The sequence below is a fragment of the Falco cherrug genome, chromosome 13, assembly GCF_023634085.1.
Source record: "Falco cherrug isolate bFalChe1 chromosome 13, bFalChe1.pri, whole genome shotgun sequence".
Classification (NCBI taxonomy): Eukaryota; Metazoa; Chordata; class Aves; order Falconiformes; family Falconidae; genus Falco; species Falco cherrug.
Genome location: NC_073709.1, coordinates 30,520,639 through 30,546,008, shown reverse-complemented (window position 1 = coordinate 30,546,008; position 25,370 = coordinate 30,520,639). Strand labels below are relative to the sequence as shown.

Below are 25,370 nucleotides of genomic sequence, written 5' to 3'. Positions count from 1 at the left end.
TGGGCACAGAGGATATTGCCCTGGCACATCTTGTAACACAGGGACTCCCTGAATTGCTACAGAACTAAAAGTTCAACCTTTCCTCTCTTCAGACGTGAATAAGGGGAACTAAGCCTGGTTAACTCTACTTTCCCTGCAATGTTCTATGATAGAAGGCATCCAGAAATTCACTCGAAATACTGACTGCTCTCTTTTCACAGCCCAAAAGGCAACTGAGTCTTTCACTTCCATGTACAGGAACAATACACCACACAGAAAAACAACAGTGCCTACATGATACCTGATTGTGCTTACCGTGGTGATAAAAAAGCCAATCTTCAGGATTTTTGCACCCTTCATATCCTTGGCATGTTTTTGCATAAGCGAAATGACTACATTATAGGATTTTGGGTCATAATCTGGTACTTTGAAAAAATACTGAGGGTTTGTTGAAACTGCACCTGCTGAGAAAGTGTTAATAGATTAATAGCAGCCACATAGATTTCCCAGTAGTAGTCTATTGTGTAAGATCTTTCTTATATGGACCCAGAGCAATAGGTAGTTACTGGTCCAAGATCCTTTCAATACAACAGAGGACTATAGTCTCTACATTACCAGCTGGAGTTGAGGCATCTGGAGTTAAACTAATTGCACATGAATCATTCTAGAAATCTCTGGAAAAGTCATAAAAGTCGTGTAAATTTCTCAACCCCCCTTACGTCTGCTTCACCTACACGGCACACTTCCCCTGAGGTAGAAAAGCAGCGATTCTTAGCCACCTGACCCAGTGGCTGAGCTGAAAAAGACCGTGGCTTGGAGGTCATAAACACATAAAAGAAAAAGACAAAATGGTCCAAAGATATCCTCTCCTTCCTTCCTGTTAGTGTTTGTGATGGGCAAGACAGGGTGTTGGGCACCAGAGGGAAAAGGCTTCTTGGCCAAAGTTTTGGTTAACAGGAAGCATCCCCAATAAGAAAGCAGCAAAATGCCGAAACTGGGGAAAAAGGACTGAGATGGCAGCAACTGCTTAAACTAGTCTAGACATTAAGCCATGCAGGTGTGTTGGGTGGCCTTCAAAGCGGCAATTTAGCCTCAGTTCAGCCCCTGCACCTCTTTGCTTAGCCCCAGTGCCCATGGTGTGCAGCAGCACAGTCATTGCTTTGTTGTCACCCCTCAAGACATGGTGACCAAGTTATGAGGAGGGGGCTGAAACCCGTAAGCTGAAATCTGCTAAGTCAGGGATCAGCGTTGCAGAAAAAAAGAAGCTCCTTCACTAACCACATGCTACCATCTTAGATTAAAAACAGAGCTCAAATAGTGATGCAACTGTAAAATAAGTAGGATAAGACAATATAATATAAAAATAAAAAAATCAAACTACTAATAATCAGTTTGCAATGCCAGAAGAGGCCTTGCACAGGCAGTAAAACCAATGATCTTTATCTGCTCTAAGGCCTTTCTATCTTTGAAAATAGCTTTGTAGCACAATTATTTAATTTCATAACCATTTAATTTCAGAGTATTTCTCGCTCCGTAAAATCAGCTACATATTTGCCAGACCTCTGATGAGGTCCCCAGTAACACCTACTGCAACTGGCTGAAAGAAGGTAGACAAGCACATTTTCTTTGAAAGAGTTCAGGGTTTCTAAATCACAAGCCTCTTGTTTTAACTCAGCAGCCAGTGCTGCTGCTTTGTTTCTGCCTCTTTAGCTGATAGGTCATGTAACGGGAAAGGGCATTAACAACTGGCAATCAATATTTCTGCCATTCGATGCTCAGAGTGATTGTTTCACTGTAAGCACCAGTGGAGAGGAAGAGAGGGCCGGGTGATTGCAGTGAGAGTTCATTACCTGGGGAATAGTTGTTCCTGCCGGTGACAAGGACCGGGCTCCACAGGCTGATGTGCCTCTCTACAGACCATGTTGTGCAGTGCTGATCTCCAAAGTCCAAAAACGTTGGGGTGCTGTTACATATATACAGCCAGGAAAACTGCTCCTGGAAGTTTTCACAGGACATCCTGCAGAGGCAAAAATCTCACTTTTCCGTTTGAAAGCCATGTTTGAGACTCAGGTACTCAGGTTCACCCCCCATATCTTTAAAAGGGGATTATGGAGAGCACTTGCAGGCTGTAGCCGAGCTGGCTGGTACCTTGCAGAAGAGGTCAGCTCTCAGTGCATTTGGGCTGCCCTAACCGCACCTAAAGCCCCTGTGAAGTTACAGGGCATGTGCAGTAGTACCTAAGTGGAGCCCTGCTATCTCCAATACATCTCTGACACTGCATCTTGCTTTGTCCCTGTGCAGCATCCTGACCACATTCATGTGTTGCTCAAGTCTGTAGCATCTATCTCAGACCAGCCTGCTGTTCCCCTGCTCTCAGAGCTTCATGGGGCAAGTATGCACTTTCTGAATAAGAATAGCTTTTCTAAAGGATGGCTGGTAGAGAATGGACTGAGAGCAGCCCTGAGGAGAAAGACTTGGGAGTGTTGGTTGACAAGAAGCTCAACATGACCCGACAATGTGCTCTTGCAGCCCAGAAAGACAACCATATCCTGGGCTGCATCGAAAGAAGCATGCCAGCAGGGTGAGGGAGGTGATTCTCCCCCTCTACTTCGCTCTCCCAAGACCCCATCTGCAGTGCTGCATTCATCTTTGGGTCCTCCAACATAAGAAGGACTTGGACCTGTTGGAGAAAGTCCAGAGGAGGTCCATGAAGATGATGAGAGGGCTGGAGCTCTTCTCCTATGGAGACAGGCTGAAATAATTGGGGTTGTTCAGCCTGGAGAAGAGAAGGCTCCAGGGAGACCTTATAGTGGCCTTTCAGTACCTAAAGGAGCCCTACAGGAAAGCTGGAGAGGGACTTTTTACAGGGGCATGTGGCAATAGGACAAGGGGGAATGGTTTTAAACTGAAAGAGGGTAGACTTGAGATTAGATATAAGGAAGAAATTCTTCATTATGAGCGGTAAGGCACTGGAACAGGTTGCCCAGAGAAGCTGTGGATGTCCCATCCCTGGCAGTGCTCAAGGCCAGGCTGGACAGGGCTTTGGGCAACCCGGTCTAGTGGGAGGTGTCCCTGCCCATGTCAGGGGGGTTGGAACTAGATGATCTTTAAGGTTGCTTCCATCCCAAACCATTCTATGATGCCTCACACATGGCTAAACTGGATCTGAGAGTAATCAGAGGCAGGGAAGAACCACAAGAACCTCCAAAGCAGTCAAGTGCACAGGTTGTATGACCTGCTCAGCCACCTGTCCCTTCCAAGCACCAGCCAATCCAAGATTCAAGCTAGGCATTTTATGGGGAAGGGCAGTGTGGCAAAATGACTAGGTCTCAGGGAGCTGGATTTTTAGTTCTCTCACTGTTTATTTTTTTCAGCAGTGTGTCACTTAACCTTGGCCAACTCCATTTCTCCAGGCCTTGTTTCCTCTGAAACCATGGGGTCAGGACAACCTCCACTTTGCTGTTTGCACACAGCTAACACAGGGTACCTTGAGCCATCACTAAGAGCAGAGAACTGCCTAAATGTCTCTTTTCATAATCAACACAAACAAAAAAATCCTGATAAACAGAAAGATTGATAGGGAAATACCAGAATTCTCCATCGTCCTTATTTCTGAGGAGAGCTTCTCTGCATTGAGGCTCAACATGGTCCCACTGAGGAGAGCTGCAAACAGGAACAAATCAACAAGCAGATGTGAGGCATAATTTTCCATATCTTTGGCCAGCCCATTCCTCTAAGCAGCCTGTCAAGTCATGAGGGATCAGGACAAGTGAGCAAACTGCAGGTTTGGAACAGAACTGTGCTCAATACCTTCAAAGCCAAGACCAGAAAACAGAGCTCTGCACCTTTGCTGTGCCTGAGTTGCCCACCCTGGGATGGGGAATCCTGCCTCTGACCTCCAAGCCCTGGTCACCTGTCCCCCTGCTGCAGAGGTTAGTGAGGTACCAAGGCATAGCACTCTGAAGTGCTGATATTACATTGGCATGTAGAGGGCACATTAGCCAGTCAAATGTGTTGTTTCCAAGCAGCATGTTTATAATTAAGTGATAATTGTACTTTCTGCAGAGTTTAAGATAAATAAACAGAGCATGAATCAATAATTTATTGATTTATGCAGCTTACCTGTGAACGCACTCTACTGACATTTCAATTACAGTTAGGATTATACTTCACCCTTCCAAAAAATGGGAGGATGCTGCCTGAGCAGATAGCTGTTATCCCAGCCTTGAACATGTCTCCACCACCCGCCAACCCATTGAGATGCAACATGCCTGACTTTTCTCAGCGGAGAGGTTATGAGTGATCCCAGCAACAGGCACAGGTGGGATGCTATTAAATCACCGAAGAGTGATACGTGTACATCTCTCTAGTCAGGAAAACACTGATGCAATTCCATCAGGAAAACTAACATCTATTTATTTACAAAACACTATTGCACTCTTCCTCTGTACCATTCTTTTCCTCAGGAAAGTGAAGTTAGCTTATACGCACAGAAGCAAAGTCGTCCTTGCATCTCCAAAGCTGCATGTAGGATCCAAAAGGTCAGTTCAAGCCATCCAGCAGCACTTTGCTTTTGCTATAACCAAGGACCCTTTTTGTCTCTCTGTGTTCGATACTGCATAAAAATACTGCCCTACTCTCACAGACGCTGCTAACCATCCTCTTCCTAGATCCCCCCCTTATGGGAGGGGAAGAAGGAGCAGGAAGGTGGATGCATGACCACTGCAGGACAATTCAGTAGAAGAAGTCAGCCAGCATCTAGGGGAACGGCCAGAGCTTACTGCAGGTAATAAAAACCCTTTCATCTTTATTTATCTGGAATTACCCACTGGGAAAAATGTACACATAGACAAAAAGGGATAGCTGAGCTAGAGCTAATGAGGAACACATATAAAACCAATGCTGCATTAGTTTTCCCTGGGCTGGATTTCTGTGGGCAGTTGCTTTGCAGATGGAAGTAACACTTATAATGAATTGATTTAGAAATGTCTGCTTCATTATAAGGGGTGCAAGGCAGAGGTCCTTTACAATAAGCCTATAAAAGGGGGATTCTCCTTATAAGATTAAAGCTTTAAGACCATACCCATCACTCCAGGGCCCCTTCCACTCCCCATGGCCCCATGGATTCCAGATTCTGATGATATGTTTCCAGCCATTCTTGTAGCGTATCTGTAAAGAGGAAAGCAAAACATACTTCGTCACAGCTTTTCACAATTGTGACATTCAGTGAAGAGATGATGGATCTTCTTCTATACACTGGAGACCTGGTTTAACTTCTGATCTCACTTGAGTGCAGCTAAAAATCAGTGCTTTTTCCTACATTGTAAAGGCGAGTGGGAGAAAACTAGTCCATTTTGCTTTCCTGAGACAGTGAATAGCTGACACAGAGGGAAGACGCAGCGTTCCTGCTACACAGAATGACTTCAACAGCCTTGGGAAATTCTAGTGCCTAACTCTGCACATCTGATGCTGTGAGTCAGCAAAGGCAGAGACTTTGAGGAACGAGGTCACCAGACTGCCTGGAGTGAGTATCAACAGCACGGAGAGATGATGATAAACAGAATCTGTAGCTATCTACAGTACTGTGGTTTCCAATAGCTGGAGTTTCTGTGCTTTTCTCCTCTTGCTGTCCCTGGTTTAAGCGAGAAGCAGCCCACTTGTGCCAGTGAATCCAAAATGGTGTAAGTGGAAAGGAGAAGCAAACCTGTTGTTTCTGGCTTTGCTTACACTCACAGGCAGTATTGGAAACAAATGCCATGGCAGCTTCTTCCCATACAAAGGCCCAATCCCTGGCCATCCTCAAATAATTTCCCCATCGGACACCCCCCTGGATGCCTTGGCGCTCCTGTAAGGCGAGGCAAGACTGTTTCTCCTCTCTGCAGACATCATGAGCAGCAGGAAGCTCAAACAGCCTGCTTCCTCTCCAACAGGATTTGGGATCCTTCCACCCCTGTCTTGAGGAGAGCCAGCTGGAGACTCCTCTGGAGCCTGTCAAACCCCATCCTTCCATTTTGGAGCCTCTTGGCTATGAGCAAGTGTCCTCCAAGAGGAAGCACGCTGACAATAATGATGGCACCAAGCATGCCACGGCATGAGGGGCTATGAACCAAAGCCAAGGTCAGACAGGAAACCATTAAAGAGAGGGGGACAAGGGAGAAAATTGCTTACAGAAAACAACGTCCCCTTTCCAAAGTACTGTAGGTTCTGAGATTTAAAATGTGTTGTAGCGATTTTGCTTACTAGCATAGCCATTGTTTGGTTTCCATCTTGGCCTTGCTCACTATTAACTCTCCCTGTGTGCACTGCAGCTTACTGGAGTAAGGCATGTTCTGACTTCTGGTTGTAAAAAATCCGTCATTTCTTTGGATTTGTATGATAAATTGGTCCTGTTTTCAGATCAGCTATATTAATATCTTGCCAGGAAAAGTTCTGCATGAATAGAACAGCTTTAAAAGATGAAGAAATGCTGTTCTTGAACCAGCAAGTTATTTATTTATCACACCCTGAATTTTGGCAGCTTGTGGTTGAGCTGAACAAATGTAGATTTGTATCACATGACAAATCCCACAATTTCAGCCAGTGCTTCTATTCCCATTTGAAATAGAAAAATGAATTTTTTAAGAGTCAGCACGGAATGAAAATCCCCAGAAATTCTATATTTGCTTTAAAGTGTCACAAACCAAAAATGCATTTAAGTTGCATTTTTCCATTAGAAAAAAATATAGGATTCAGATATCCTCTGTCTTCCCATTGAGCCAGAACCCTTCCATCTCCTGGAATTTGCACTATGAGCTTTCAACAATCCCTCTTAATTGTGAAGCTAATTAAAGTTACTCTGAATGGAACAGCAGTGTGACTGCACTGTAGTAGATCACCAGTACAAGACCACCAGGCAGGAACGAGTCCTCGATCTTACCTTTGCAGCTCCTGTGACAGTGTAAGCATGACCCTGTACAATCCCATTCTTCAGCTCTATGTTCCTTCTCAGCTGCAGAAGGGAGAAAGCACAGCTTTTAGCTCTCTGCCACACTGGCAAAGGCATGGCCATCAGCTCCCAGAACTGTCATTTCGCATGGCAGAAAAAAAGTTTGGTTTTGACTACAGCAGTACCTCAGATACACTGGCTCCAGAGGACTGTGACTGTTCCCACTGCAGCCATAAGCAGGCCAGTACATTTAACAAAACTAAAGATCTTCACATATTTCCAAGGTCTTCAATGTCCCAGGGCTGCTGCAACTGCAGAACGACCTAGACTGGATCACTGTCAGAACTTCCCTGCCACCCACAGCTCAGTGCCAGCCATCTGAGCTGAGGGGCTAGTCCTTGGCTTGTTTGCAACAGCTGAGCTTCGTGTCCCAACAAACCAGGCACTACAGCAGCTATGTCACACACTTTGCAGTCTCCCCTGACATGCTGTAAGGGAAGCTTTAGCAAACTTTTAGCAAGATACTTTCTGACATCACAAAGCCTTTTGCAAGTTCCCAGCATTAACACCAGTAGCCTGCGAATCACAATGCAATAATAGCATCCTCTCACAGAAGAGAGGTGCCTTTTGGTCTTGCTAGAGTCAATCAGAAAGCTGTAAGGCCAAAATCAGCCCTGCTGCGAGAGGATACCACTCTATAGCTGTGGAATCATCCAGGAGAGAAGCCACAGACCCGTCTCTGACAGACCAATCCATCTACCTGAAAGCCTTTTACATTCCCGACTGCATAACCTTAACTACTTTCTGCTGCCAAATCTCTTCAGGCATCCATAAACTATAACTATTGCACAGAGAGATTACGGACTTCCTTTTTCACTCAGAACAACCTTATTGCAAACACAGTAAGCCAAGAAAGGCAGGCTACTGGCCCTATGACTCACCTGGCCTGAGGTGCTACACCCCATCAGGCACTGAGATTTGTCAGCTGCTTCCAGTATCTCCTCCAGATCAGGAGGGGGATCCTTCAATGAAAACTGCATTTGGACTCCACCTGTGAGGTCTACTAAAGCATCAGAAATGTAGCCTCCATGCAAGTTCTGGTAGGAGCCCTGCAATCTGGGGGGGGGGAAAAAAAAAAAAAAGTTAATTATTCCTTGCACTATGTTTTAATAAAGAACGTACAATGATGGCTTCCAAAATGGACATGGGGGGACCCTGGGGTGTGCAGACACTGGGGAGAGGCAATGAAAGGAAACATGATTGAAACACATGGCCAGATACAACACATGCCCTGCGGAATGATGAGGCAAAGAGTTACTTTTCCTACATATCCACCCACATCAGAGGCAGCTGTCTAGAGTCATTTACAGACAATGGAAAATAATAAGGTGTATCTCAGGCCAACGCAGACATTTTAGGGAGCTGAGCTGCATCTCATCTTGAAGTATCCAGTTTCCTTCTTCTGAACAGGAAGGGAGCCAAGGGTGCCTAGTTCAAATGGATATTTCAGATCAAATGGAGCTGAACTATTATTCTCTCCATCATATTTTGTCACGACTTCACAAAAATATTCGGTATCCCTTTTGTAGATGAGAAATAGGAAGAAAAGAGAGGTGACAGTATCTGCCCATGCTCCCAAGGCAAGACAGCACCGTTCCCAGTTCACTCTGCTAGACTGCAATAATAGGTTAATAATATAATATTGCCAACACAGTCCTTGTTGTTTTTATCATGTGCTTTTTATTGGGACAGCAAATAAGCTGGAACATGGCGTACTTACAACAGGTAGAGCATGCTGTTAAACCCCACCATACACACTGTATTTAATGAATGTAATCAAATGAAGTCTGCAGCTAATTATATTTTGAAGGGTTGTCCTTGTCCTACACTGATGAAAAGAATTTGTCATGGGCACTGGGGAAAAACTTCTCAAATTGGAATCTCATAAACAGCATCGCTTGCAACTTTAATTTAATAGAGGTTTGGTTTGCTTTGTAATTAAAATCTTATGCAGCAAATTGATACTGAATCCTGAGTCAACTTTTCTGAGATAACTCAGGGCAAAATGCATCTTATTCCTGAGTCACTCAGATGCTGCTTTAACATTTGCTTATTCCTGACCAAATGTGCCAAAATAATGAGCTCTCTTCTTCGGTTCCTCTCTCTCTACTGCATTGCAAATGTTATCCAGCTTGATGTAGGGTATGTGTACCAATTTCCAGCCCTTTGTATTACCCCTAGCACAGGAATTTCTCTTCAGTGTATTTAATAATGGGCTATGTTACAGATGCTAGAGGACCACACTCTGATCCCTTTGCTCCTCAGAGTATCTTTTTAAAATTATTATCTCTTTATTAAATGTTATTAACCCTGCGGTGCACTGGGGAACTCAGCCAAGTGGCAGAGCTCTCTGTGTGAATTGAGAGGAGCTGACCAGCAACTCACAGAGCGCATGTGTTGTGCTTGCTGGGCATGCTCTTCAGTTACGCTTCCTTTCATTGCCCTCTCCAAATATCTGCACGATCTCTCATCGGTAACTGTAAACAGAGGTAACCCCTGCTTAGAGTCTGCAGTTTTAAACAGAGGCAAATACAGAAAAGAAAACAAGGAAGTTTGCTTAAAGCAAGGAGATGCCCATCTCCTTTCGTGTCACCAGCCATTGCCCTGTTCATTTTACTTCTCGGGCATCACATTCCAGAGTAGGACTGGGTACATTTAGGTCTTCAGCCTGAGACCAACATCTCCAGGTTTTGCTGGCCCTGTGGCCACACAGTTCCTTGCATAAGCACAGTACAACATATATAGCTGTTAGCCTGAACTCCTCCTGGTATGCTTTGGGCTGAGGGTGAAACCACTCGTAGAAAGCAATCAACGCTGGGTAGAAGAATAGACCAGGTGTATTTACTTGGCATATGCTTTTTCCAGCAAGGACGGCCAGAATTCATTTGATGTTCGAGGGTGTACAGACAGGTATCTTCCGTTTAGGAATGGCAACCGGTCATCTATCACTACATCCACCCAGTCTCCATATTGCCAGAACTGGAAATAAAAAATTAAAAAAAAAAAAAAATTAAAAAAAAGGAAGAGAAAAGAATGAACTTCTTTTAAGAGCTAATATTCATGCCAAGCAACAGCTTCCTGAAATAGCGCAGGAATTAGTCTAAATACGTGGATACGTGCAAGTTCTCCTCTGAACTGCTCCAGGCTAATGGTCCATCCACATTGTTAAAAAAACTACCAAGTGGCTGGATTTCCCGGTGTCAGGGGGAGTCATCTGGGAATATAAATAGTCCTGCTATCAGTGGGAGGAGAGACTCAACATGAGAAATATGCTAATATTCTTAGGCAATAGCAAGCATTCAAGATGATAAAGAACAATCACGCAGATGGTTCAGTAAGCCTCACTCCTCAGCTGCACTTGGATTTTCCCCTGCAGCACAGCTCTTGGCCAGAGAGCCTCTGTCAAGATCCAGTCTCTAGATTTTCTTTCCTCTTTGTTTCAATTAAGAGTCTGATGTGCTGTCATGGACAGGAACAGTGTAGTGACTAAAGACTGTTTTGAGGTGTTATCTATCTCCCTGATAGATGAGGAGGACACAGGCAGTCTCTCCAGCGTGTGGACAGAGCAGGTGTTTCTCCAGCTGATGAAACCTTTCAAGGGAGAAGATAGGGGAAGAGAACTGTGGGGATGAACTAAAGGAGCCATTTCCAGAGTCATTAGCAGATTAATGTAGCTTAGCATGATTCGCAATCATAAGAGGCCAAGCTCTTATTTGCAGTAATGCTAAGGACTCCAGTGGAAGTATGCCAGCAATAGATTTAGTCTAGCATGATTTTATTTCAACAGCTTTGGTCAATGAAAAAAAAAACAAAAACAACAAACCAAATGAGCTGTTCTGTTAGAAAAGCAGAAGACCAGATCTGCCCAGCAGCAAAGCAGCTTACGGTCTGCTAAGCTGAAAGCAGGTTTGATCCTACTTACTTTCTGCCTCACCCCAGCCTCTCACTTCCTACATTAGTGGCAGCAGGAGGTGGCAGGGTTGGACTTTCCAAACTTAAGGTGCAGGAGTGGTTTGAGTCTTCCTGCTTGATTTTGGCAGGAAGGAGTTTGAGGAAAAGCCTGCCACTGGCTGTCTCTGCCTGAAAGGGAGACAGGCAAGAAGACAGTCCAAAAGGAACTGTCTTTTTGGTCACCTAATGTGCCCTCCTGTCACCCGTCAACATCTGGCAGCAGAATTCCATAGAGAAAAGGTGTGACATCCAACACACTTCCCCACAGTGCTTCATGTGCAAACACAACAGGTAAACAAGGAGATTAATGCAATCCAAACCCACTGAGTGACATTTTTCCAAAAGCCAAGTTCCTTGGCCATCTTTGGTAGGGAGCTCAAGCTTAGAGATCTTCTGAATGCAGCATTGTTTTTTTCTTCAGCTGGTTAAAGAGAACTGCTTTGTCCTGACTGCCTCAGGCTCCCAGGTCGTGGTCTCATCTGAGCTCCACAAAGAGAGGAAAAGTCACAATGGGAATAAGAAACTTCATGAAAGCCCTAGAATGCTCTGGAAGCACAAGTGGTAAAGGAGAAACCACTGTCTCCCATATGCCTTCAGAGAGGGCCAATTCCTTTGCTTTTTGGTTTGAGAATCTGGCTTCGTGAAATTTCTTTATACCCCCAGGATTTAAAGTACTGCAGCTGGGAACATGACAGTAAATGAAAGAAAATATCCCTATTTAGGCAGGCTGCAAAGAGGGAAGTTCTTTGCTCCCACGTTTGTGGTGAGCCTTTTAAATCAAGACTTCAATTTCCTGGGCTTATAAGAGGAGGAAAAAGAAATGGGCAGCTGCAAGACGACAACAACATGCCTAGAGTGCTGCTGGTCAGAGGAGGAATACTGCCTGGTTATTTTGCCTTCTTCCCCCCGTCTTGACAGGGATCTTCGTGAAATCCAGTTCTGGAACTAAGCAAGGTAAAAATCCCATGCCTTTCAACCACTCTTTTCTGCATGGTGTTAGAAGGCACCTTTTGGATGTGTCCTGAAATGGAGGCCTTGATTTCAGCTGGCCTTTAAAGATTTAAACAGTTTCTTCCTGAGAGAGGGACTTTAACACTCAGGGCAGATCCATCCTGCTTTGAGCTGATGCACTGTGCCAAACCCCCCTATATTCCCTGCGGCATATTTCTGTTTGTTTCCCAGCTGAGCTGCTGCTGTTCATTATGACAACGCATGGCACACCCTGCCTCACAGGCATCAGTTTCTGTGGCAGAGAAAGTGATTCCTGTACAAACACAGGACTAACTTAATGCCTAGTGGAATAACATCATTGTAATTATTCCCTAGATAAAAATGTCACCCATCTCAACTACAGCTGATGAAGTGCATAACACCCTTAACTCTTGCAGCTGAACAGCCAGTGTTGTGTAGGAAGGCTGGAGCAGCCCTTTGTATTCCTGAGAGGTAATATGCTCCAGATCCAAAAAGGTGAAAAAAAGTTATAAACTAAAATTTTTATATTAGTATGTGATATGCCTTGTTTGTGATTCTTCACTGAACTGAGGACTGGTGACTTAGCCTGTGGATGGCAGTAAAATATTTTTGATGGAATAATTGAAAGGCACTGCCAAGAAGCATTTCCATTCAGAGAAGCTTTCTCAGGGGTTTACTGCTCAAGGAAAGCCAGAAACAGTTGCACTGATTTGCAGATGAGATGACAGGGAAAACATTTTCAAATACTGTAAGGTATTTATACTGCTTAAGATTTAAGGATTGCTCCTAACTAATCTTTTCAAAGCTCTCATGAAAGACAATCTAGCTTGCATCCTTTCAAAGTGTTTTAAGCAGACTGGTGTCCTTTCAGCTGATTTATCTCATACAGTGCACCTCTGCATGCTGGAAATGGGCCAAGACAGAAACATCTGGTATTCCAAAGAGCAAAGGAACAGAGCAAAATTTAGACTGCCTGCAAGATAATCCTCCTGGTGCTGCTCCACGAGAGCTCCAGGAGGTCAAAGAAGTCTCATTGCCAGAGCTCTTTGCTTGATATTGAACCACATATAACAAAACAGATATGTGAAAAAAAAAAAGAGTTGATGAATGGCCGAGTATATACTGATTCCCTCTATATCCAATTTAGCTTCTGGAGCTTAATGGTACTGCAAGTGCTTCTAATCCCACAAGATATGTGGTCGACTCAGACACAAGGAAGCAGGGCATGCCAGTCACTATCCCAGTCACCTTCTTGTGAGATTCAGAGAATTTCAAGAGTTGGTAGAAAGTGAGATTTACTAAAAACACTTGCTCCTCTTCCCAAAACAAATCTCTTTTCAAAATATCAAAAGCCTGTTCCTCTGATCTGCCTCAAGGATATGTAATTTCAAGCCATTTCCATGAGCTAAAAGGGCAAGGTGAAGTATATCGGGAAACAGAAAATTAATCCAAATATATAAAGAACACAAGTGTGCTGACAGCCATAACAAACTGTCCAAATCAAAGCAGACACCAGAATGCCATCTAAAACACACATGTACACAAATCGGTCTAACAGCTGGTATATGTGTACCTCTGGAGTCTCAGAACTTTCAGAAACTTTCAGAAAAGGGCTTCATATTCCCTGGAGTGTGATTGCACCAACTGGAGCATAAGGAATCACTTGAAAATTTGGGATTTTCTGCAAAATTCCAAACTGAGAGTCAACACTGAAGAGCCAAAGCACTCCAGAATGTCGAGATCTGGGACTGCAGTTTGAACCGCTGTGTAACCCAGCCAAGCCCAAGCAGTACCAAGACATCAGGGAATACATACCCGGAAGTGAAAAATCCCAGCATAATCTTCCTGGAATCCTTGGTCCCTTGGTAAAACATTTTCCACAAATTGCTTCCGCAGTGTCAGGGAGCCCAGGGCAGCCAGCATCCAGCAGTCACCTTGAAGGAAGGGAGAATCCAATGTATTCAGTCACTCACTGTTGTGGATCATAACTAACTCTTTAGAAGAGTGGACTTCCACATCTAAGAACCAGCTTGTTTAAAGAAACAAATATTCTTCTCTCTCCCTTTCCTCCCCCGATACACTGAACCACTACCCAGTATTCACCAGCAATGTCCTTTGTCAACCCTGATGCCACCCAGCCATCCTTTTCTACTTTCATGCTCCTATCATTTGTGGTTATGGAGAGACTTGCAGTCTAGAACATGGTTTAGGAAATCTTCAAACCTCTCAGTGGGGTGAGAAATGGGAAGACCTATGGCCTGGAGAAGACTGAGAGGGAATCTTAGTAATGCATACAAATATTTTAAAGGTGAGTGTCAGGAGGATGGGGCCAGGCTCTTTTCAGTGATGCCCAGCAACAGGACAAGGAGCAATGGGCACAAACCGCAACACAGGAATTTCCATCTGAGTACAAGGAAGAACTTCTTTACTGTGAGGATGACAGAAAGAGCACTGGGACAGGCTGCCTGGAGAGGCTGTGGACTTTCCTTTTCTGGAGACATTTAAGACTTGCCTGGACATGATTCTGTGCAACCTGCTCTAGAGGAACCTGCTTTAGCAGGGGGTCGTACTAGATGGTCTCCAGAGGTCTTTTCCAACCCTGACCATTCTGTGACTTGTATGAGTCTGGATTGATCTGCACTAATTGTTTACTGCAGCTACCACAGTCCACATCTTCCTCCAAGAACACAGCAAAGCAATCACAGGTTATTGCTTTGTGCCAATCTTTTCCAAAACAGGAACGTGACCTTACCTATTTCTCCTTGCATGATATCAAATCTGCTAACTCCATCCATGATCAAACAAGGATTTCTCAGAAGTTCCTGGAGGGAAGAAATCGCAAAGAGCAGTGTGAGTACCCAGCCTTTGCCAGCAGTGTGTTCCTGCTCCTTGAAGACCCTTGCTTGCCTACCTTTTCCAGAGCTTAAAACTATTTCTTTTGAGCCCTGAAGTTTTGTTGCCTGATGCCAAAATAACAGAGGAGATACTTGGGTATCTCTTCTTCACTGTACTGAGCTATTCCTAGGGATGGAAACTTCTGGCTGGGTGCTTACTGAGTTTTCATTTGGCTTCCTCTAATGCTACCAACACCTTTCAGAGAGGGCTTTAAGCCTGGCTGCAAAATCATGCAGGCACCTGGGGGACAGCAGGACAGAGACACAGAGGTTTCCAAGCAAAGTGGAGCAGGGTCTGTATTTCAGCTCAGCACTGGGTCTAGGAATGTTTTACTCTGAGCCTTTTCTGTTTCCATGCAGGACTAATGCAGATCAGCCTGGGCTGCTTTTCATCACTCCAGTGAGGAAGCTGTAGAAAGAGAGCTTAGTCTCTGGCTGCAAAACCCCGTAGGTCTGGCTGACTTTTTTTAATTCAGGGAGAATTTTCCTGGCATTCCCGGAATGTCTTGCTTGGGCAGTGAAGGGGGAAACACTTCAGAGCTCGGCTTTGCACACAGAAACGTGAATCATTCTCCCACCTGTTTCTGCTATTGGTTTGGGATATCTGAGCGCTAAGGTAGGAATGGCCTGAGCATCCCCTGTGAGTAACCCTTGGCACACACCAACTGGGTAAGGCTCTGTTTTGAAAGAGCAATCAGCCTTAAATAGGAGAGTCACTGCACACCTAAGAAAATGAAGAGATGAAAGCGAAAAAAACATTTGAGTAAGCAAAACAATACAGCAGCTCTTCCTTAAGCAGGCCCTGGCATTTTTTCTCCCCAATTGATTTGACATGCTGCGCAAAAATGAGACCAGCACACAAAGTGACTCATGACTCACACAGTTGCATGAGCTAAGCATTAGCAAATGCTGTCAGTTTTCTGGAGTGGCTTCACAATGATCAAATCCCTCTAAGAAGTTTCCCTGTCAAGAGAAGATGCAATGCAACGTTGCTGCTCCAGGCTGGCGGACAGATCATGCTCCCACAGCACCACCGACACAGGGGAAAGCAGCCTGGGTACGCATCTTCCTTGACAGATGCTTTCATGCAGCCGTCTACACCTATGCCAGGACTTCAGGGGTTTGCCGTAAGGATTTACCCATAGCATGGGAGCAGGCTTAAGAAGTCGTGGTCACCAGCAGCAGCAGTTGGTCATCATACAGGGAAGTGGCAGTGTTCAGCCCTTCTCCCTTTCCCTCTACATCTGCCTATCTTCTCCCTGCCTCTATTTCCCTGAATTCAAAACATTAAACAGTAACTTGCATGACAAGGGTCTGAACTTGGCCTTTTCCTTTGTGTGTCTGACTTGCCAGTAGTCATCAAAAAAAACCAACAGCATAAAGGAATGGCTACTTTTGTTCCCCCAACATTTCTGAGGCTGTTGAAGTGTTAGCTGCCCCAGGCAGGGTGACTGGGCTCTGATGAGTGTGCTATAGTGCATAGCTGCCATGGGGGTAACCGCCGTATAGAAACAAAAGCCTGAAACTAATGGGAATGCAGTTGTGTCTCTTATGAGGTTCCCAAGGAAAAGGCTGATGCTCTGCTCTGTGCTGGGACAATAAAGCTCTTAAGTGCACTGTGGATCCTGCTAGCCTGTTACAGAGACTGGCTGAAAAGTCAGCCCATTAGATGCTGCAGCAGATACCCTATTGCCCACCAAGATGTTTGACTCCTCAGTAAGCAAACAGGGATGACCCGAGTCGTTAAACAGGTTCCTTGCTGAGGGGAACCAGTAATTTTGTCTAAAACCAGAAGAGACATGATCTGAAGTCAGCCTCAACCAACATGTGTTGACTGCGGATACAGACCATTTTGTGGCTGTCAGAGAGAACAAAAGCTGAAGTCAAATCTCTCCCTGTAATCCCCACCCACAACACATTAAACTCTGCTTCCGGGGGGGTGTACTCCCCACAGATTTAGGGGGCAATAACTGGAAAGCAACAGAGTGTGTGACTAGCCATGGAAAAGGGGCCACCCAGCAGCTGTCCCTCTGCAGAAACTGAATGCAGTGGCGAATGCAAGGTGAATTCCCACTGAGCTGACACCAGTGCCACTGGCTGAAAAGGCAGCAGTCCCCCCTGCTGCACGCACTGCTGTCAGAAATGGAGGGGCTGGTTTTAATGAGAGGTTTGTGCTTCTGAGTGTAGCCACCTCTTTGCAGGCTTGAGAAAACCAGGCAGCATGGGCACACTTCAAAAGGATGCACTGCACAGAGCACAGGCTCTTTGTGGAGCGTTTGGGTGTGAGCCAAGGAAGGGCAGGGGACAAGCAGAAGCTGGAGCAAAGGCAAGAGGCAGCAGAAGTGGGGAACTGCAAGATCAGATACTTAGAAGAACTCTGGAAGACCACAGCCCCTGAAGTCAGTAGTGGAATGGCTGTTCCCTTGAATGATGCAGTGGGGAGCCTGAACTAAGTGCAGAGGGTTTCTGAAAGAGCTTAGAGGGCATAATTGTGATGGCTGCAGTGCTTTGGAAATACGGGCCTTCTCAACCAGAAGGAAAGCAATTCTCCAACTAGCTCCTCTTCCTTCAGAGGCAAGAATACAGCAGTCATAAACCACCAGAAACTATCATCTATTATTGCAAAATACAGCTAAGCACATAGTTACTGCTACACAAAACGTGCAAGCCTCACTATTCGCTAGTGCTCAAATTGCATGGCAAACAGAGAAACCACAGATTTAACTTTAAGTCTGTCCAGCAGCAGTGCCCTGTTTCACTGAGAAATCATGATCAGGCTTTGTGGCATTTCCCCCAAGACTTTTCAGGTTTAGCTGGAGGGGGAAAGAAGACTGAGCTCAACAAGGCACGTGGTCTCTTCTCAGAGTATCTATGAGTTCAGCAGTGAAGGCAACCATATGGGCTGCAAGTCAAGCGCTCTGCCTGAACTCATCCCCCTCAGGACAAAGCTATCATCACTCGCTTTCCCTGGCCTGCTGAAGATTCATTATGTATTCAAAATAAAAGGGAAGTTCAAGTTCAAACCAGTTCATCCTATAGAGGATGGTCTTACCACAGAAGACGTGTCTATCCAAAGGGCAAGATGGAGAATTAATTTGAGAGGTGGAAGGACGGTGCCCTGTACATGCATTTGTCTCTAAATTCCTTTTTATATTTGCTTGGAATTTTAAAGGAAAAACAAGTTCCCAGAGTAAGCTGGAGGTAAGTAGTCTAGACGTAGACCACATGCAGACATGCAAAAGACACAATCAGACATTTCTGTGGAAAATTGGAAGCCTGAGGTGGGATTTCATAGGCAGCATAAGCCAGTCTGACTGCAGGCTGCTGCTCAGTATGGTGGGTCTGCCTGTGGCCACTTTCCCACAAACTTCCCACCAGCCCAGCATCATCATGAGTGCAGGCGTAAAGCCACAGAGGGTTAAGAGGCAGAAGATGACTCTTTGCAGAGCCACCTCCTGATGAGTTCACCTTAACCCCACAGTAAATCCCAGCTCCACTTCTGTTCCTGCCACAGCATGACATCTTTCCCTTTGGTTGCACTTGTGTTGCTCCCCCTGTTCCAGCTACACCTTGACATGTCCTGCCACCATGAGTCATGGTGTTCCCTGTTCAACACACACCAATTAAGAAAAATAAAAAGGCTGCTATTGATTGAAAGCCAAACTCTGTTCTCAGCTGGACAAATCTTAATTCAGCATCACTGCTGTGCTCATAGTGTTGCTCTGAATTAGGAACTTGCAAACACTGTATTGCAGTTCCCTGGGCTGAGGGCACTGCCCAGCTGTGCACTGAGGAGGGATCAGGCACACCACTGTCATACATCCCATAACCCAGGAAACCTCCACCGAAGAACTAACACAGAAATAAACCAGTTGAAGTAAGAAGGGAGGGCAGAACAAAGGGTAAACTGTGCTTGGTCACACCGCAGGTCTGCCTTTTGCAATGACTTGTCTTCGACAGCTTGGAGAGGGAGAGGATAACCAAGCAACCTGAAATTAATGCTCCTCCTGCACACCTCCTCCCACTCTCCATCACTTGGGGACTAAAAGTCTTCCCAGGCTGGAGTCCCTATCCACAGTTTTGTATTTATTAAACCTCAAGGGAATCAGGAATCTGTTTTCTTGAATCTGCCTAATATTTTTTTTTAAAACTCATATTCTGTTTTTCTTTGACATTCTCTTAGATGGGAAAAAAACAGGCTAATCTCAAGGGGTTTGCTTGTACCACCAGAACTCAATTCCCTGCTTTACAGCAGAATAACTCAATTCCTAATTGCCTGTTTTCAATACAAACACCTCAGTTGCTTAAAAAAAAAACCTGCTCTGCTTCAGCTCTCTCTCACAATGGAGGAATGAGTTCCACAGACTCCACACAAGCAGGAAGCCCACAAACGTGAGAGCAAAGTCCTGTTGGAAGACAGACTGGTGTCCTACAACCAGCAGAAACAGAAACCAGCTCAGATTTTACCTGCAACCCGTTTGTGTGGCTCAGTGTAATTGTAAACAGAGGAGGTAAATACAAAGGAGGTAAAGAAGGGAGGTAGCCCTGTCTACCCCAAGCCTTTGACAGACGTTTCCTTACAGGTCTTGAAACCTCCTGCTTGGACCATACAGCACAAGTTGATGTTTTCCAAGTGGCAGGGTGTCACCAGGTATTCCCCTGTGTCCACCACAGCCATATAATCTTGCTAGCTAACTCCCCAACCTGAGAAACAGGGAAGCTGGTGAGTAAGTGGACCACCATAGGAACACTGCCTTCCCCTCAACCCGGGATGCATGCATCCCCCCTCCCCCAACCAGCCCTTCCCAAAAATCAACAGAGCTGGCAGATACTATGCAAATAAACCCTCCTCATCTAAAGCCGGTGCAGAAAGACAGACGTAATAAATGGTGACACACTACAGCTTCCTTAGCCCAAAGATACGAACTCCGAAGTCAAGGTCAGATGCAATCAGCTGAGTAGGCAAGAGCTGAGACATTGGCAGCCTGGAAATGCTGTTCCTGTTCAATTACACTGATTGCACGCGCACACTCAAAAATAAGTGAATTGATTTTGATTTTCATTAGGGAGAAATACTGAACATGATCCAAGGGCCTTGTGGCCCCTGGGAAATGCTGAAGTTGTGAACTCCATCATGAACAGCTGGCAAGCAGTGTTGGGTCATGCCAGAAAATGGCCCTAAGGTGACAGACCTGCAGGTAGTGCAGAACAGCACTATCCCTCATCACCACACACTTGCTTTATTAAAGCAGCTCATGAGACAAGCCACATTTATTTTTCCTCTTTTTCTTTTTTTTTTTCGGGGGTGGGGGGTGGGGGGTGTAGGTTTTTCTTCATTTGCCTCTGTGGTAGCAGAGCTAAGATTTTAGGTTAACTTCAAACTGTTGTCTGATTTCTTGCCTGAACAAAATCTGTCTTTTTCTCCCCTCCGGCTACAGACAGGCCAAGGCTGATGCAATAGGAACTCCAGCTCAGCTTATCTGTTTGGAAAGATTTTAACTTCAAAACTATTTTTTTAAAGGGTCCATTTTGATTTAGTCAGTTCCTAGGTTCAAACCCCCTTAATGTTGATGTTCATTCCTGGAAATTTCTGGGAATTAAATATAATCCAAATAAAAAAACAGTATCCAAACAGCAGTGCAGAATCATGATAGGTACTCTGCTCCTGAAAGATAGTTAAATTTGCTTTTGGAAGGGATGAAAAAATGTGAGCAAGCCTTTTTGCAAAGTTACTGAATCAAATGAAAAATCACTATTCACAGCAAACAAGCATTGGCTCAAAGCGTATCATTTTCCCCAATGCTTTTTAGGTAAGTGCAGTAGCATGGTTCTGAGTCTGCTAAGGGAAACCGGTATATCCCTTGCTCAAGTTCACACTAAAGCAGCCTCTTTTGGTGGCTTCTATCCAAGGAGTTCTTTTAGACTCTACTCTTCCCTTCCCCTGACACGTGAGACAAATACCCAAGCAGTCCATGCCCTGATGCTCCAAACAGACTGTGATGATGCAGAGGAAACCCATGATGGCTATTATTTCAGACAGTCCTTTCGCCACACACCCTCCTACAAGTCACGTCAGAGGCACTCAGGGATTTCTCTCATGCTGATCCTCAAACCTCTGCTAGCCACTTTGCAGCTTTTCCCTGTCTTCTGGTTTTCCCATGCAGATGTCAGTCTACGTTAAACTCTCGCTCAGCAACCCCTCACTCTATAAGGGAGCTACAGGGTCCCCAAGAGACAAAAGGTGAGCAGTGCAAGAGCAGTCGTCTGTGACCTTGAAGACCCTTCAGAAAAATCTTCAGTGACATCACCCTCTGCCCATTTTAGCCTTTTTTTAAAGCACAAGCGCTGAAGATCAGAGACTGTCCTTAACATGTGTAATGGGCACCACACTGTGCACAATGGTGGGCTACCCCTGGTGCACAGCTGAGGCACTGCTGCGTACGTGGTAATCTCTCTCCTCTCATACATACCATGTTTGAAAACAACCAAATGTTAACAAAAATAAAGCATTCTGCATTCAGCACTACCGCAACTCACATCATCTGGATCATCCTAATTGGGTTTCTTTTTGCATCTGTATAGCACTATGCATCATGATCAGAACAGAGTGAAATCTTTAGTCTAAACATTAATTGATTAAAAATGCGTATTCAGCAACAGCAAATCATTTAATGACTTCCTCTATTCCACTTAATTGCTTTCTTGAATGAAAAGCACTAAACAATGAAAAAAATAGTTCTGAACATTTTTAAAGGGGTATCTCACATTTTTAAATGTTCAGAACTCTTCAAGGAGAATTTCCCTTTGACTGATCTTTAGAAAAGCCCAGCTATAAAAATTCCTTTGTTGGGTCTAAAGTACAACTTCTCTTCCATTTCTCAAAACGGTGGGTGAACTGACAAGTTAATTGCAGAGCTCCTGCTGTATCTGGTACCTCCAGCCCTACTTCTAATAATGCTTGAAATACCACATGCAAAACCTCTGTTACAAACTGTGCATGTTTCAATGGATGTAGACCAAGGGCCTGGGGATGAAAACACAGCCTGGAGCAGTCCCAGCTCCTTGAAACAGCAACCACTACAGCTACAAAATGTGACATTTTGAATGTTGTCTTGGTGCTGCTGATCCACCTCCACCTTTAGGGACTCCCATGTTAAATCAGCTCACTTTACAAATCAAAATAAGTCGTTTCTGACTGTCATCACTACTATTTCTGCCTGAAAAAAATCAAGCTGTTTTCTCTCTACTTTATACATCACCCCCAGATATGAGGACTCCAAACTCTGAATGTTATCTGGCAATTCTCTTGACAATGTACAAGGTAAAATAGAAGCAGCATGTTGCTCAGCTGCTCAATTGGATCTGGAACAATGACTGCAGTTATAATTGCTGTCTACCGCTTAAATAACCAGATACTATATGACTCAGAAAATGAAGGCTAAGAGACTATCAGGACCAAGATGCCGCTTTTGTTACAAGTATATTTCCAGCCAAATTTTTTTAAAGTCAGAGGGAGCTAATGGAGGCTAAGAAAAATATAGACATAGATTAAATTGGCTATTCTGCCCCTGCTTCATTCCACCAGGAGAGAGGCCAAGGTCTGACATCACTGTGACAGCCTAGATATTGTGATATTTGAGAACTTCTGATTGGGCTCTTCAGGCAGTTGATGCCATTGCCCTTTGTCTTGCATCTTGTCTAGCAAGACAAAGCCTGGCTGGTCAGGACATGGCTACAGGTGGAAAATTCAGTCAAACTAAGAAAAAAAAAATTAAATGGAGCCTTCTTCAGCACTGACATCTTGGGTTTCTGTTGAAGATGAGTCAGTTGAGTCAGCAGTCTCAACTTCTGTCCCTTGAGTATGTTGTAGAAGAGCAACTGGTGATGCTGCCTTAACCTTTATAATAGAAGAAAAGGCTTTTCAGTGTTCACATCATAAACCCTGGGCCATGAACATATGGATTAATTTTTTAGAGGAGAGGTCTGGCAAAGAAAATGACTTTTCATCCTGCCCCTTCCTGAAAAAAATCTGAAAAATTATTGGAAGCGATTGGTTCCAGTCAATTCGGCAGGGTGTTGCTGGAAACTGTGTAGTGATTGCTGAAGAAAATCTTCAGAAGGGAAGTGCTGGGAAGGAGAGGACCTCTGCAAATTTCTGAAACTGATTCCACAAAAACTTTCATTCATCAACTTAATCTTCATGGATTCAGCAAAAAGGAAGGAGATTTTCTAACACCTGCCTCATCTGACAAGCACTAGCAGCAGCAGGTTCTGCTTTTGGCAAGGTGTGTCTGTTCCTTTATATTTATATTCAAGCAGGATAGATATTCATCCCATACTGTGGTGCTTCAAAATTAGTGGTATTTGGGTTTCTAAGTCAGTTTGTGTGCTTTTGAAATCCTACATTTCTCTGCTGCTCCCAAATGGTGAAAACACCAGGGTGGTTAGTACTTAACAGAACTGTATCATAACATTTTATTCCAGTTTATTCATCTTTAAAATGCCCCTGAGAGTCCTTTCTAATACCCATATTTGTCTTTTGTGAGTTCGGTGCTCAGTTATTGTATCTTTGTCTTTCTCAGTCTGGAAGTGGTGGCAACTAACTTCTTCCCTTTGCATTTTTCAGTTATTCTTCTACTTTAACCCCTATTTCAAAAGGGATTATCCCCACCTGCTATAAACCTGGAAGCAGACACTGGTGTAAAAAACACAGCACCAGCTGCATTCTCACTGGACCCAGTTTTGAGGAAAGGCTGCCTGAGGAGAAGCCTGTATGTTCAGCCAGCAGTAGGAGCTGCTTCTGCAGGGGAGCACAATCCCTTCATAGCAGCTTCACAGAGGACAGGACACCCAAACATCTGCACCCAGTACCTCCACACCTACCAAGCCATGTGATAAAGCGTCAACCCAGATGGGAAATACCTGTACCTCTGCACCCACAATTTGCCTGACGCTTTCAGGCCCTGCTGCAGCAGTGGGTAGTGAGAAGTTTAAGCCTCAGGCCCCATCCCTATCGCCACAACACTGCAGCTACAGCCCTGCTAGCATCCAGACTGCAGCTGCTGCTCCATCTGATACTTCACCACCTCATATTCCTTTTACACCAGGGCTGGGACTTCCCGCCTCTCGATTCGGGCATCCACATTCAGCAGCTATGCAGGCTCCCTGGGCTTCCCCCTCTGTGAACCATGGCTCTCAACGTCCATGCTAGCAGCAGCCTCTGCTGCTGCTATGCCAAGGCCACTGCATTGCCAAGCTCCAGCGTACCCTCATTGCCCTACTTGCATCTTCTGTCCAAACCATTCTTTTTTAGTTGTCTTGCCCTGCATCTTCAGCCTCACAGTTGCTGTCTCTACACCCTGAGGGGCTGTCTTCAGTGAGATGAACTGATTTGCTCCAGGCCAAGGAAGCCAAAGGCCCCAGGCACTAGCAGTGTGCACTCAGCAAAACCCAGCAGAAGGCCAGTGTGTGGCTAATCCAGTAGCTGCACCAGCGGCAAATGGCACACAGCAGTGCTATACAATGCAGCCTGACCATGGAAAGATTCCCTACATTAGGTCCTAGGATAAACAAGCTGAGTATGTGATTCCACTTCCCAATTTAAACAGCCATATGCCAGATAATGACAACTGCCTATTAAACTGCAAGTGGGAATCAGCAGGCAAATGTACTTCATCTCACACCTTACCCAATTATTTTAAAATCAGTATTGCCGAGTCAGGGGCTTGGATTACAGAAATCAGAGATCTTTAAAAGAATTTGACAGCTTCTTGGGTTTGCACAAAGCCCTCTAGAAGCACGTCAAAGTGGAAACACTAGTTCTAGTTAGGTTCATAGGTGGAACTTCCTACAAAAACATACCCTATGAAACCATTCATGTTACAGAGGTTATCTTCCCTTACACATCCTACAGCCAGGATCCCTCCTTGCAGTGTTCCCCTTAGGGTCTACTTCCCTGCTCAGCACAGATCTCCTTCCCCAAGTTGAAGGCCTTTAGCCTCTGGCCATCAGTGCTCCCATTCAGCAGCGTGGCTACAAAACACCACAGCTGGCGTAACTCACAGTTGGCCTCTTCCATTGTATTTGATACAGCGTATCCTGTGGGAGCAGGTCGGGACCAATGGAGCTGACGTGAGCAGGGAAGGTGGTATCCTCAAAAAGCAGTCCTTGGCTCAGGCAGAAGGCTTGCAGGCGGTTGAAGTCCTGATTATTAAATTTCTTCACATTCTGGTGGCTTCCCATTGCCCTTGTTGTTTGCCAGCCCTGTTCTAACGTCACAGCAGAGCCGGGGGCGAGCATTGTGCCCCTTCCCTGTGAAGGAGAGACATGGATTGCCATTAGTTTCCCAATCAAAAATGGTGTCTTAAGAGTGTGGGAAAGCAAACACCTTCCCCCCTTCCCCCCCACCCCACGAGGATTGCAGAGCAGCAGCTTGCAAAGCTGAGGGCAGTCACAGTGACAAAATCCTTATTAGCTGGAAATGTGTGGGGAAAAAGTAGTCGTCAAATCCCAACTGGTTTATCTTAAACCAGTGCTGTCACTGCTACAAATTCAATTTTGAGTCTTCCCTGAGGACAGAGAGCAAAGCT

General features: G+C 45.0%; 1 protein-coding gene across 1 annotated transcript in view; it reads right to left on the bottom strand.

The window, feature by feature from the left end:
* Positions 1 to 25,080, bottom strand: part of CAPN13 (calpain 13) — a 43,459-nt gene extending 18,379 nt beyond the window's left edge. The window contains exons 1-10 of the mRNA XM_055726129.1: positions 24,844 to 25,080; positions 14,640 to 14,709; positions 13,703 to 13,821; positions 9,810 to 9,943; positions 7,846 to 8,020; positions 6,896 to 6,967; positions 5,063 to 5,148; positions 3,568 to 3,642; positions 1,830 to 1,996; positions 295 to 443 (exon numbers count right to left, since the gene is read on the bottom strand). Coding sequence (XP_055582104.1) covers positions 295 to 443; positions 1,830 to 1,996; positions 3,568 to 3,642; positions 5,063 to 5,148; positions 6,896 to 6,967; positions 7,846 to 8,020; positions 9,810 to 9,943; positions 13,703 to 13,821; positions 14,640 to 14,709; positions 24,844 to 25,080 — 1,284 coding nt within the window. The remainder of the gene's footprint in view (positions 1 to 294; positions 444 to 1,829; positions 1,997 to 3,567; positions 3,643 to 5,062; positions 5,149 to 6,895; positions 6,968 to 7,845; positions 8,021 to 9,809; positions 9,944 to 13,702; positions 13,822 to 14,639; positions 14,710 to 24,843) is intronic.
* Positions 25,081 to 25,370: the final 290 nt, after the last annotated feature.